Below are 14,728 nucleotides of genomic sequence, written 5' to 3'. Positions count from 1 at the left end.
TGCCAGTAAATACTTCATTGCAAGTGATTCCTTGTAGGCTATCCTAAATTAGGATGCTTGTCCCTTAATCTCGAAACAACAAGCAAAGAAACCATCATTTTGATAGCTTGAAGAATATTATTCATAGAGGGACTGAGGAATGCTTATATGCTTCCCTGTATTCTTCCCCATTAATTAGGCTTACGTGGGGCAATTCCTTATGCCTTGAGCCTCCACTTAGGCCTGGAACCAATTGAGAAGCGGCAGTTGATTGGCACCACAACAATCATCATTGTGCTGTTCACAATCTTATTGCTGGGTGGAGGAACAATGCCTTTAATCAGACTGATTGATATTGAAGACTCCAAGGCCCGGCGGAAGAACAAGAAGGATATCAATCTCAGCAAGACAGAGAAAATGGTGAGTGTCATGAATTCCATGGTTAAGTGAGGTAGATTCTTTTACATGTGAATCTTCCATAAAACTCTTTGTCTTTTTCTGTGCCTGTATATTTGCTTTCCCTGATTTGGCATCCTCTAAATTTGTTAGGGACTATAACTACCAGAACTCTTCCTATTGACTGGGAATTCTGATTGTAGACCTAGTGCATCTGGAGCACCCCAATTTGTGCAGAAAGCTTGCTTTTTGTAGATTAAGGCAGAAGAGAGGCAAGGGGGACAAAACTTTAAGAGTCTTCTGAATATCATTGTACATGGAGCTTTTCTTTCTTCTAACACACAGCCCTGTTTCAGCAGGCAAGTCATGAATGTAGCGCAGTGTAATTATTAGTCAGCTACCTTTAAGTGAAATAACATTCCCATTGAAATTCAAACAATGCTACCAGTTGGACTGAGTCACATCAAAGTGGATGATGATAACACACAGATGGTGAGTCACACATCTCTCAGAGGGATGATAGGGTGTACTTCACTGATAAGCTGCAGATGTAAATTACTGGCAAGCAGGTCAAAAATAAGAAAAAATGTATATCTATATTCAGAAGTTGGAAAGAGTGCCTGTGCTTATTTAAAGCCCCTATCTTGGCAAAGCAGAAGCTCTGTGAAACAATCAACCTTACCTGAGACACTCTTGCTTTTTACCAAGCACCCATGATTTTCAGAAGAGGCTAGCATTTTGGGGAAATGGCTTTGCATTGAAAATGCATTTAAACTAAATGCAGATCCATGCTTTATGTAGCCCAAATGCTTGCTGTTCATAAATTGGTTCTATATCTGTACTCTGAAGATACTCAATGGCCCATTAGCATGGTGCACTAAACTACATTTTGCTGTGATAACACTTGAGCCTCAAGTTACTCTTCTCCATTTTTTCTTAGCATGTTTATTAGAAGATCGTTAGAAACATTAAATGTATCAGCATTATTCATGGTGTTTGAACCTAGATAAATCATGGTTAAAGGTAACCCGAGACCTTTGAGGCATGTTTAAATTCCTAATCCATAGCTAATGCTAATCACTATTTTAAGCTGGGCCAAATAAATAATGACAGTTAACTGAAAACAGAAATAAGAGCTTCTAATACTATTACATACTGTATGTCATACTACATGAAACAAGGAGTAGAATCAGCATGCAGACCTAAGGCTTATCCATACTTATTACTGTAGCATCAGTAGTACTATTTAGTATTATGCTTGCGTGCATTCAGTGGCAGTGTTCACAGCCAATGTCCAGCTATTACATAGCTTGTTTGCTTGGGTGAACCATCCATTGTGATTTATAGACCGCAGTTTATAGCTTAGTGTTACAATCCAGGAGGGGAGAGTCATTTAAAAACCTCCCTGGCAGACCTCGCTTTCTAAGATTTTCCCATTGAAAAATAGTAACGGGCAGCCATCAGCCAATTAGACCTTCCCGATACGGCCTAGTCTTTCCACTGGGGAGCGCTTATCTTCTATCCAGGACTTCTTCCTTCAGCCTAGTTCTGGCAAATAGAAAGAAGGTGCTTTGGATCTTCTTGCCCAAAGCTCAGAAACATAGAACGTAACAAAGCTAGTGCCAATCTAGAAACACAAGGCATGTGGGGAAGGTTTTAATGAGAAATCCCCTTATAAAACTAATTTGTTCTCTGTCTCCTTCCCAGGGTCACAGGACTGCCTGCCTGCCTTTACTCCTGATGTGACTTCATTAGCACCTAAGCCATCTGCAGTATCATACATGCTGTTAAATCTCCACCCTAATCAAGCCACCTACCTACCCCCCCTCTCTCAGAGGAGTTCATTGGGAAAAAAGGAGTGTAGGGAAAACAAGGGAGGGCAATGGTCACACATACACAATTCTAAATAAAATCAGTGGAGTCAGCTTAGCTAAACAAGATCCTTGTTATCTCTTATGGTAAAATCTTGGCATTTAGCAGATATTCCCTGCAGAGAGGATGCTTGGAGAAGGGTCTTTGGATTTTCTTGCTCTCTCTCCCTTTTTTCTTTTCCTTTTCCTTGTTTCTCCTCTGAGCACCTTTCTCCAGTTTTATAGGAAGTGGGGCACAAATGAGAAGCAGCATCTTTGGGGAGACTGGTTCTTGCTTTGCTCAGTCAAGGACAGTGCTGCGTCTCTGATGTCCTGGGTCTAGGCCACAAATTAGAGATTACCTAGGGGCTATAAAGGCGTGGTTTATTTTTCACCAGTTTTACCTTTCTATATATGGGGCTGTATGGGAGAGATTGGAGAAACAAAGAGCTGAATTCCCTCTCTTCAGTCCTGTTAACAGTTGATCAGATGTTTTATGGAGCTCTGCGATGTCACACCAAAACTAGGGGTTTGTCACACTTAGGGAGGTGTTGCCTTTCAATATATCCCAGTTAAATTAATCATGGGCTACTCTGATAATACGAAAACAATGTGTATAAGGGATACTTAAGCGTTTCTGCACATTAATGTGTATTTATGCTGCAATCCTCAGATGTAATTCCACCCAGACCCTTTAAATCTTTAAATCCCCATCCCTGAGGACCTCACATGTGATTGTCAGAAGAAGGCTGGAATCTTCTGGGAAGATGTACTTGCTGAGTTCTGTGCTTGCTTCCACTTTTTTTACTAGGTGCTGCATTGCAGTTGCAGAATATACAGTGTTGGTAATTTCACAATGCGAAATTTTTCCGTTAGCATTTTTCTCAACCACCCTCTGTTTTGAGGTGACTGGTATAAATTCAGATCAGGTAAAAGGCAGCTGGAAGGTAAAGTCACAAAAAGAGACAAGCCATTTTTGTGATAATAACCTGACTAACGAAATACTGGTTCCTAGCAGGTCTTTTGCTGCTTTCTTTTCAATCGCATTTGGTGCAGTGAGAACTGCCAAAGTCATAAAGCAACACAAATTTAAAGTCTGTGACAGTCAGAAATCCACCCTGAATGCACATTCTTGAAATGGTTGAATGAAAGTCAATGTTTCTTTCTCTTCGTATGATCTTTAGTTCTTGGATATTGCTTGTCTCTAATGATTTTCTTAATTTTTCCATTATTATTATAAAGGTATTGACACTTTTGTTGAATTGCATGTAAACACAGTAGATAAAGTGGTAGGGCTAAGGAATATCAAAGAAGCTACTGTTTTTATTCTTAAAATAATCTCGTTCCAGGGAAACACCATTGAATCTGAACACTTGTCTGAACTCACAGAGGAAGAGTACGAAGCCCATTATATAAAGCGGCAGGATCTCAAAGGGTTTATGTGGCTTGATGTCAAATATTTGAATCCTTTCTTTACCAGACGGCTTACCCAAGAGGTAGGTTCTGCCTAAACAAATCCTAAGCACATAGACTTGTAGCCTAATTTGATGCCCAAGAATGCAACAACTGCCAGTTGTATCAAACCAAACATATGAACAAGCTTACTGCACCGACATTTTGATTGTCTCTGTATAGAAACCTCACTCAACTGGCTAAGTTCAGGCATCATCCTCTGCCATGATTTGTTCTAAGCATAGATTGCTGAACAAAACAGAATCAAATCAGATTCGGTGTTGCAGATAAACAGAGTAATCATCACCTGTTGACAGATTCCTGGCTTATTTTCCTTCCTTTGCACTCTTCTTACTTTGTGCCTTTTAATTGATTGGGAGACTTGAGAAGGGACCAAAAAACCACAGCAGGGATAACAACATTTATCTCTCTTCACAAACTACCTTAAACCACAGTTGCAGCCTAAACCAAAAATAGGCTAAAGTTTACTGCCCTAAAATCCATGGTTTGTTCATGGACCTCACCCCATTCGCACTAAACCAAAACAATCACACTGAGGTTTAGCACAGTGTAAAACCAGGCAGATATAAGTTTATTGTTCATGGGAATCAAGGAATTATGGTGAATGATTTCCAAGCCAACCAGAATAAGTAACCATAGTTTAATATCCTGGATTGTGTTGAAATACTTAACCATAGTTTTTTGCTACAAAGGATGCTATGCCTACTTGTAGATTCCACATAAGTTTTCTAGCACGTGCAGAGGAATGATTGAAACATTATGTGTGGCCATTCAATGTCTTATTAAAAGAGATAATCGTGTTTCAGACATGGCCCACTATAGTCTGAGTTAGGTATCTTAAGGCCATAGAGATGTACAAAACATTCCATGCATCAGGTGGTATTGGGTGGTCAATGCCTAGACTGCATGTTTCATCTGTGCACAGACCTAGCGCATGCAGGTTCCAGCAGAGACAGCTTGGAATGGGAGACAGCAGGAAGGAGAAGCATTTGGTTGCAGAGAAGTTGGACAGGTGGGTGTGGAGTGGCAGCAGGGAAGAAAGGTATGCAGTGACAGGAGAAGTAGAGGGAATGAGTCAGGTGTGTTAGGTGGACGGGTGTTGGCAGCATGGAAGGAATTTGCATGGAGGGGCAATGAAGAAGGAAGGTGTAAGGAAAATTGTGTGGGTCAGGCTGGTCTGGGCAAGTATGTGTGCTTGAATTCAATGTAATGGTAGCTAAGAGCAGTGGGGACAGGACTGGAAAGATTGATGGGCAGGCCATATGAAGGAGGGGAGAGAGGTGCATCAGCCTTGCCTTGCTTGTCCATTGTGACTTCTCTGGATTTGTCTCAGCTGAAACCTGGATTAGTCTAAATGTTTTGCTTCAGCTGCATCATGACCTACCCAGAAGAGTCTAACTGAAGTCCTGAGGCACAATATATTCCGTCTGTGTATGGAGCAAAACATGTGCTTTGTGCAGACCCTTTTAAGCTACTTTTCAGGGAATTTATGCAAATAGCATTGCTGTAACAAAAAGACAAAACATATTGTTCATGCATCTAGGAAACCAAGTAAACAATGTGAAGAACCACATACTTCCAAATGAGCTGTCTTATCACTTGAAGTTTTCAAAGGAAGGGTTTTCCTATGTGCATTTCCTATTTTTATCTCTCTCTCTGCTGCTGCTTTCTGCTTTCAAAATACACATGGAGAAAGACCTGAGATTTTTTAGTGGAACTCTCCCTAATCTATCAGTGTTAATGCTGTCATAATACAGTACTGTCTCCCCCCAACTTTTTTTTCCTTCATTTAAACCGAGCACATCATATCTACTTAATTTTATACAGAACTGAAGTTGTACTGCCTTATATGCAGACAGATGGAGAAGTGCAATTTTATCTTTCTAAAGGGGCTGCAACTTCCCTTTACCATAGGACTTACATCATGGGCGCATACAGATGAAAAGCCTCACCAACAAATGGTATGAGGAGGTGCGACAAGGACCTTCTGGATCAGAAGATGATGAGCAGGAGTTGCTGTAGCAGGCTGGTATGTGTGTGCACTTCTGCTGACACCTCCAAGTTTAGTTATAAGGCAGACAGTGTTATACACACATCCCAGATACAACTTGGTAGGGTTGTTGTCAAGTGACTCTTTGCCCAGTATAAAGTTGTGTCACGTGCTGGAATGCAAGATCATCTCTAATGCCATTCTTTTGTTTACTCTTTTGAAATTATGACACCTTTCCAGGCAGCAATTATCCCAAATGCATTAGGATAATTAGAAACATGGGTGGTACTGACTGTGATTTTCTGCTGTAAATGTATGTTAAAGAAAATTCTGTAGGAGAGCTTTAAAAAAGTTTAGTGCACTTTACTATACTTTTGCCAATGTACTGGCCCAGTACTGGAAGGACAATGCTGTGAATTTGTATCAACAGTGAGCAAGTAAGTGTATATTTAAGGCCTATCTTATATTGCTCTTGAAATATATAATGAACTCAGGATGCAGAGTATGAACACTGACAGAAGGCAAAAGCAGCTAATTAAAGCCTCTTGGCCTTTGGGATTTCTAAATATGTTTGATCCGAGTTCTTATTTCTAAGTTTGAAACAACTTGACACAAAGTTCCATACCCTAACTTCAATCATTTGGTTCCAAAGCAAAGTTTTATTTGAAACCTGTCAAGCTTAATTTCCACCTTTCTCATTCCCTTCCTTTGAGAATAGCTCCATAGCACATGGTGATGCCCAAATGCTGGATGGGTAGGTCAAAGCCAGGGCATGGAAGAGGAAAAAAAGCAAGGAGTTTCCTTTTTCTGGGAAAACCCCATAAGACAGGAAACAATTCAGCTGCTTTTTTATTATTCACAGATTGGCTTTTACATACTGTCTAATCTTCAGGTGCTTGCAGTATCCTGTGCACTCATGCAGAAACACCAAACCATATGATGACAGTAACTTTTTAAAAAGCTGGGTGGGGAGAATTACTGGAACTTTGCCATGCATGTAAAACATGGTAGATGGAATATTCCCATATTAAAAGAGAGGGAAAAATTGATGCATTTCTTTTCCACCTGAGGGAAATTGAGATATTTTTGTAAACCACATAAGCTCTCATTTGCATTCCAAATTGGTACATGATTTTATGCCACATGATTTTTCCTCATACTTGGAACAGTCTCCAGATTCACTGCAGATAGAAAGGAATGGGCTGTTGAGACAGTCCCCTATCCACAGTAGGCTGTGATTGGAGTGGCCTATCAGCCCTGTAAAACAAACAAATAACTAAATATTCCCTTATGTATCCCAAATCTTAATGTTACTTTTCCTGCAATGCTGGCTTAGTGGTCTGATAAAGCTTACACAAATGGTCTTTTAGAGACATGTTCTCAGTAACATTGCGTAATACTGAGAGCAGGAATGATGTAGTAGGTGCACTTCGGGTGATGGTAGTTGGTTTAAATTCCTATTCTTAAGCAACCCTTCACTAGGTGGACAAGAAGATGAGATCGTAAGAAGACTCTAATTGAAAAGGTATGGAGAGAAGAAGCAAAACTGAGTCATCCTATAGGACACAAATGGGCAACTTTTTTTCCTGCCAAATTCTGCTGGGGGATACATGTCAGGACTGTTCTGAAGCCCAGAGTGAACGGGGATGCCTTTTCTCTTTTCAACACTTTTTTTTCCTTGAGGGTGGGGGCAGATTTTTCTTTCATAATGTTTTTAATACTAGGCAAAGTTTGGCATGAAGTTATGTGTTGTTGTGTATTCGTTTAGTCGCTTCCAACTCTTCGTGACTTCATGGACCAGCCCACGCCAGAGCTTCCTGTCGGTCGTCAACACCCCCAGCTCCCCCAGGGACGAGTCCATCACCTCTAGAATATCATCCATCCACCTTGCCCTTGGTCGGCCCCTCTTCCTTTTGCCCTCCACAAATAAGTACATGAAGTTATGTACTTATTTATTATTATTTCATTTGAGAGCCAGTTTGGTCTAGTGGTTAAGGTTCTGAGCTAGAAACTAGGAGTCTGTAAGTTCTAGTACCACCTTAGGCATGAAAGCCGGCTGGGTGACCTTGGGCCAGTCCCTCTTTCTCGGTCCAACTTGGTGCAATGTAGACTAGCCTCCTTGTGGTGCACCCCAGGCAATGTGACTTGTCATGGCTAAATAGTCTACACATCTGGCTGCTGGACCTCACAAGGATTTCCCATCAAGAAAAAGCAGCATGAACACCAAACTGCTATGCCATACATACATACATACATACAATTTTATATGGTTGCCCATATAAATTCATGACTCTGGGCAACTAACAACAATGAAAAACTACAGAAAAACACAAAACAATATGAAAAAACCTGCATAAATATAATCGGCAGCTGAGATTAAAAAAAACAAACCACCAATAGCAAAGTAACTGTATGGGCTTTGCCATGCGTCCAGATCCCCAAGCCTGGTGACAAAACCACATCTTTAAGGCCTTGTGAAATTAACTCTGAAGGTTGCATGTGGCACAAGAATTGGTGCTTTGTCATCCAACTGGAAGAATGCTTGCTCAGTTACCAGTACCCAAGCAGAATAAGACTGGGGAAATGCAGAGTTCAACCATCTCTTTCTGAGGTTTATATTTCAGACAACTAGCTTAAATTGCAAGGTCAAAATACCTAAAATAAATAAATAATTCAGTGTCATGTGAGTAGACTTCTGAATTTCTTAAAAATTACCTGAATATATAAGTACAGTAAAAATGCAATGCAGCCTACTCTACTACTTATGCATATGTAGACTTCTAAGTTAGTATTAACACAGAGGAGTCTGCATGCTATTAAAGAAGCTTATTTGGGACTCCTAGCTAGTCCCCTAGCAAGGTATTGGATTAAAGTTCTCATAATCCCCAATCAGCATAGCCAATAGAGTCATAGAATCCTAGAATGGAAGGGTTGTAAGGGACCTTGAAAAACCACCTGGCCACTACTAAGCACTCTCAACAGATGGCCTCTAGCTTCTATTTAAACACTTCCAGTGAGGGAGAGTCCATTGTCTTCTGAGGCAAGCAGTTCTTTTGTTGAACAGTTGTTAACATTAGAAAATTGTTTCTGATGTCCAACTGAAATCTGCTTCCTTATAATTTAAATCCATTGTTTCTTGTCATATCTTCCTGAAGAGTTCTAACCATAATCTACATGATGGACCATCAGATACCTGAAGACATCTGTCATGTCTCCCCACAGTCTTTTGTTCTGCAGACTAAATATACTCAACAACTCCAATAATTCCTCATAACTTTTTCCTTCCAAGTCTCTTCTTGGTTGCTCTCCTATGAACACATTCCAGTTTGTTAATGTTCATCCTTAAATATGGAGTCTGGGTATAATATTCCAGGTATGGACTAGAGGGCAGCAGGTTGGAAAATTTATCTCAACTACAATATCAGGTACTCCCAAACTATCCAGTGCATGTGGTCATAAAGTAGGTTTATAAGTCAGCCTCTTGGTGAAGATGAAGGTGGTGTGGTAATACCCTGGCCAAGCTTTTCCTAAGCAGGTCTTCAGATATATATGGCTACAACTTTCGAAGTTCCCAACTAACAAAACCATTGTTAATTCTGATGATTTTGGGAGTTGTCATTCCAATGTATCTGGGGCACTCCAGTTTGGGGAAGGCTATCTTAACTATTGACTATAAAATTAATTGCTTTGTGACTTATGGAGGAAAGTTTGAAACCTTGGGGCCCATATGAGACTTTGTACCAGAGGTTGAGTGTAACACTCAATTAGTCGACAGTGCCAGGGTCAGTTCCTTGACATGTCAGGTATTTTAAGGGTGTGGTGGACTATAGTAATGCAGCAGGTTCTCAGGAAGGAGGGAGCACATTCCAAGGAGGGGAATGAGACAAGAGATAACACAGTCCTGAGTTGGATTGTGGGAAGAGGAAGAGACTTAGGATAGCCACTCCCTAGATCGCTTTAACAGAGTTCTTGGGAAGCATCTGACATCAATAATTGATTAAACCAATCCAGCTTGCACCACACAGCCAGAACCTTGCCAGACTAAATCTGCATTACCCAAACCTAATGGGAGATTCTGGGAAACTCTAGGGAGTGGCTATCCTAAATCTCTTCCTCTTCCCACAATCCAACTCAGGGCTGTTGTTTCTTGTCTCGTCCCCCTCCTTGGAATGTGCTCCCTCCTTGCTAAGAACCTGCTGCATTACTGTAGTCCATCACATCACCTCCCCCTTTGGAGGCACATTCCATCACAAAGGGTTAAAATCATGCTGAAAGCTTCTTCAAGGCTTAAGGCAACCATTTTACTCCTAAATCCACCCAACACACCCAATTGGAAAAAAGAAAAATGTCATTTTGGGGTGGGGTGGAACAGGAAGAGCTCTTAGATCCAGAGAAGGGATGCTGGCAGGTCACATTAGACCCTTGGTTACACTTTCCCTTATCTCTTACATTTCAGTTGCCAATTTGCAGGACAAACTTAGGCTGTTTTCAGCCTTGGGTTCTCTGGTTGCTGATCTTTATAATACAGCATCTATGGCAGATGTTAGTTTCTCTCTCTCTCATTCATCATGTCCGATTCTCAGAGACTGCCTGGACAAGTTCCTTCAGTTTTCTTGGCAAGGTTTTTCAGAAGTGGTTTGCCATTGCCTGCTTCTTAGGGCTGAGAGAGTGACTGGCCCAAGGTCCTCCAGCTGGCTTCTTGCCCAAGGTGGGACTAGAACTCACAGTCTCATGGTTTCTAGCCTGGTGCTTTAACCACTACACCAAACTGGCTCTCCTATCTTTCACTAAGTTCAGCTAATAGCTATTCATTTAATTTGTACATTATCAGCTTTTGTGTCAATGTTCTGAACTTTTCATGATTCTATCCTATTATAGGCATAGGCATGGTCTTTACTGTCAAAAGAGTGCATTTGCAGGCACACACATTTTTATTAGCAGTGCATATAATGGATTGTAATTACTGCAGAGAATAATAATATTCCCATTAAGCATTTTCCCCATGCAGGTCTACCAAAATTAAATTGAATGAATGCATTGCTTGTTAAAAATACATACCTGTCAGAATATGTATTTCTTCCCCTCTTTTTTTGCACATTATATTTATTTTTTATTGACAAGTGAAATTATTCTGGAGAGGCATATATTTCATAAAAGTTACAGTATTAAACTAATAACTATGAGGTTATCACATCAAGATTTTTATGGTGGCGTATGTCAGACACCCCCACCCCCACCCCCACGGGCGTATATGGGTACCAGGCTCACTGCTTACCTGACTTTCGAATTATTTTTTTAAAAATAATCTTCATTTAAAAAAAGATTGTAAAAAGCTTCCAGCTTCTGGCACTTCCTTTACAAAATCGAAGTGGAAAAGGGCAGCAGCCTGAGGCTTTCTGAAGGCTATTTAATGAATTTGGGACATGGACAAAAATCTTACTCATTCATTCAGTTTCTAAGGCTGCCTATGACTCTGGGTGGTTTACAAAGGGTTGAAATGAATAATACGATCGATAAAGAATAATTTAAAAAATGGCCATGCTGGTGGGGGATGGGGGGAGCCATAGCAATTAAACTATACTATCTCTAGTGGTGGAGTCTTGCAACTTCATGGGCCACACCTGTGGGAAGTGGCAGGTCTTTAAGGCTCCCTCACAGCATAGCAGGTTTGGGACCACAGGGACTTTGGGGGCAATGCTGTTCCAGAGGGCAGGCCATGGATGGCTTCCTGGGTACGGTAAGGTGATGCAGTTTATTAGGTGGGACCCAAGGCATGTCAGCTGCATTCGATCTTATGGGGCAGACGGAACAGTTGAAGAAAGACAAGGCAGCCTTGCAAATAACCAGGCCTTTTTGGGTGATGGTGTTATGTAGGGCTTTATAGTGGACAACAACTTCAAGATGATGATGGGAATTATCACCAGGCCCTTCAAATTGTTGTTTTTAATGTGAAAAAAGGAAGGAATAATTAAATGCTTGGCACAAAATCCATATTAACTGTATTTATTTTAATTCAAACATAAAATCAATAAAAAAAAATTTTTTTTGTCCTTGCCTTGCCTACTTTATGGAGTGTGGCCCTAGGCATGCCAGTCATAGACTAAGCAACACGTTGGGGCTGTCTTTGAACTTGACATCATCACTATGTGCCAGAAAGAATTGTAAAGAAAAGTTGCACTATTAACAGCAGTTTCCACAATGGACGTTATCTCTGCTTTACGTAGCAGCGATAGCAAAACTCACTACCCACAGCAGATAAGTTTTTATTCATATACCTTATCATTTCATGTCAGACAGACTTAGAAAACCAGTGCTTTTAGTAAGGGGCATAAGAACACTTCTGCAGTTTATCATATAGAGGTCATCATGACAATAGAATGACTAAGATCTCAGCCTCAGATAATGTCCCTACACAAAGCATTATGGCAGATTAGGATCTTTCTGCATACAAACTGGTATTTCAGCATCAGAGATAGAGGCATCGATATTTCAGTGTGCCTTGCAAAGCACAAAATGCTTGCCTTTTTCTTTCCTGCTATCTGCCCCCACCCTCCGGTCATATATTCTGTTTCTCAAGCCCTACAGAACAGGCTTTGTATATGCCCAACCCAACAAGCCAGTGACTTCTTTCCACTTCTTTTATTATGTTTACAGCAGGGGAAGAGAATGTTTTAAACCCAGTTCTGGGAAATACCTCAAGGGCCACATTCCAATTTTAATGGGACCCAAGTTAAAGTGGGCAGAAAGAAAAAAGAAAAGAGATGCTTCCAAAATAAGCAAGGACACTTGCCCACTCAAGAACAAGCAAAGGCATCACTCCTTTGTAGGTGTGTTCACGGGGAAAGGTAAACAAGTCAAGATTGCAGCCCTGCCCATGGGATCAAATCCCTGTCCCCTTTTTTGTTTGCATGTATGTATGTATGTATGTATGAATAAATAAATAAATAAATAAATAAATGTAATTCCTTTGTATGCCTATTTTGAAGTGAATTTCACTAGATTCAGTGAAACTTATTCCAAGATAACAGTGAATAAAACTGCAGCCACAAACAATACAGATTCAGATTCTTCCAGCATTTCCCCTCCTCTCTTTTTGCTAGTTTATATAAAATCTACAGGAGCACTTTTTTTTGTTTTTGGTAGAATGCTTCAACAAATTGCTCTTTCAATAGTGCAATCTGATTTGTGTCTATTTCAATGAGTTCAGTGTGGCGAACATGGATTGAATTCAAAATTTTGCAGCACCATATGAAAAAAGACAAACATCTCTCCACCTTCCCTCATTCATACTGTTGGCTTATATAAACAGTATAATCAAGAAAAACACATTTTGTAACCTGTAAGACATGCTGCTTATATTGGAACTTTACCAAAGGTAAAGGTCTACTCACAGATCTCTGGTTCTAGCCATCACTCAAACAAACAATATATTCCTGAGGTCTGGATAACTAGAAAATAGCTATCCTGAAGTGCAGATGGGAGGCAGATTAGCTAAGGTTGTTAATTGACTACAATCTGGATAAAGGTAAAGGTAAAAGTCCAACTCTAGGGGGCAGTGCTCATCTCCGTTTCAAAGCCGAAGAGCCGGCGTTTGTCCGTAGACACTTCCGTGGTCATGTGGCCAGCATGACTAAATGGAACGCCGTTACCTGCCCGCCGAAGTGGTACCTATTAATCTACTCACATTTGCATGTTTTCGAACTGCTAGGTTGGTAGGAGCTGGGACTAGCAACGGGAGCTCACTCTGTCACGCAGATTTGAACCCCTGACCTTCTGATTGGCAAGCTCAGCAGCTCAGCGGTTTAACCTGCAGCACCACCACATCCCTGATAATCTGGATGCCTTACCTTTAATTGGTTGTGAAAGAATCCTGCCTCCAGCAACAAGAGAAAGGGAAATCTTCCCTGATAAAATAGGCATGAAATAAGCATGACTAGAAAAGCACCCCAGAGGGGAAAAGGAGGGAAAAAAAGAAAAGAAAAGAGTTTGGGAGGAACAGCAACAGACTTCCAGGTTTGTTAATTTTAACTGTTGGAGCTTGGTTTTTTCCTGGGGCATTTCACAGCAAGGTTTTGGTGGGAGAGGGCGCTTTGAAAAATATGGTGCCCCACCAAAATTCATGATGCTGCCTCTGAACTCCTCACATACTGAGATGTGGGTTTGTGTTAGATTTAGTGAAAGTAGCAGAGAGCCAAACAATCTTGTGCATTCACTTCTGCCATGACAAACATGGCTGTATAATATGACCTTCTGGCAGGACCAAGCCGCTTACAGAAAAAGGTTTACAGGTCATGTGATGGGTTGGGCGAGCCCGTCAAATTTTTTTTCCCTTGACATGATTGTGCTTCTGTGGCTTGACTTAAATCATTGTTTTTCAAACTTGGCGACTTTAAGTTGTGTGGACTCCAATTCCCAGAATTCTCCAGCCAGCATGGTGGCTGGGGAATTCTGGGAGTTGAAGTCTACACATCTTAAAGTTGCCAAGTTTGAAAAACATTGGCTTAGACTGTCTACAGATGTCATTACACTATTATTGTGTTACTACTGTTGTTTGTTTATTATTTTTTGTGTTTGTTCTTTGTTGGTTGTTAATCCTGTGTTCACTATCCAGAATTACAATTACAGGATAGGAGGCTATGTAAATGAAATAAAAAAATATGTGTCAAACTTTTGACAGCCGATTACCCCCCACCACAAGATTCCCACAGAGGCTTATTCAATCACATTATTGATAGGGAAAAGGTGGCATAACGTCACATAAATCTCAGCAGTGAAATAAATTTCTTTTTAGGGCTCCATTTATCCTTAGGGAAGAGCCTTTTTCATTCTTATGGTAACTATCCTTGGATGAACAGGACATATAGCCAACCATCTACCAGATAAGGCAGGAATCTCCAGATATGCTGAACTTGTAATTCGTTTTTTTAAAAAGCTTCCTCCTTCCCAGGCTCAGAGAAGACCATTGCATTCTGGTTTGTTGATTAAACAAGAATTGGGCATGTTCATGCATCTTGCTAAGCATTAAACCATAGTTTACAAA

The 14,728-nt window shown here is 40.6% G+C and overlaps 1 protein-coding gene across 1 annotated transcript in view; it reads left to right on the top strand.

Annotated features, from left to right (window-relative positions):
* SLC9A8 (solute carrier family 9 member A8) overlaps positions 1-6,254 on the top strand; it is a 73,641-nt gene extending 67,387 nt beyond the window's left edge. Inside the window, exons 14-16 of the mRNA XM_063297076.1 lie at positions 179-399; positions 3,575-3,721; positions 5,613-6,254. Of these exons, the coding sequence (XP_063153146.1) occupies positions 179-399; positions 3,575-3,721; positions 5,613-5,720 (476 nt within the window). The 3' untranslated portion in view covers positions 5,721-6,254. The remainder of the gene's footprint in view (positions 1-178; positions 400-3,574; positions 3,722-5,612) is intronic.
* The last annotated feature ends 8,474 nt before the right edge of the window (positions 6,255-14,728 follow it).

Source organism: Candoia aspera, chromosome 3 (assembly GCF_035149785.1).
Source record: "Candoia aspera isolate rCanAsp1 chromosome 3, rCanAsp1.hap2, whole genome shotgun sequence".
NCBI classification, from domain to species: Eukaryota; Metazoa; Chordata; class Lepidosauria; order Squamata; family Boidae; genus Candoia; species Candoia aspera.
Note: the sequence above shows the minus strand (reverse complement) of the source record. Positions and strands in the feature narration are given on the sequence as shown.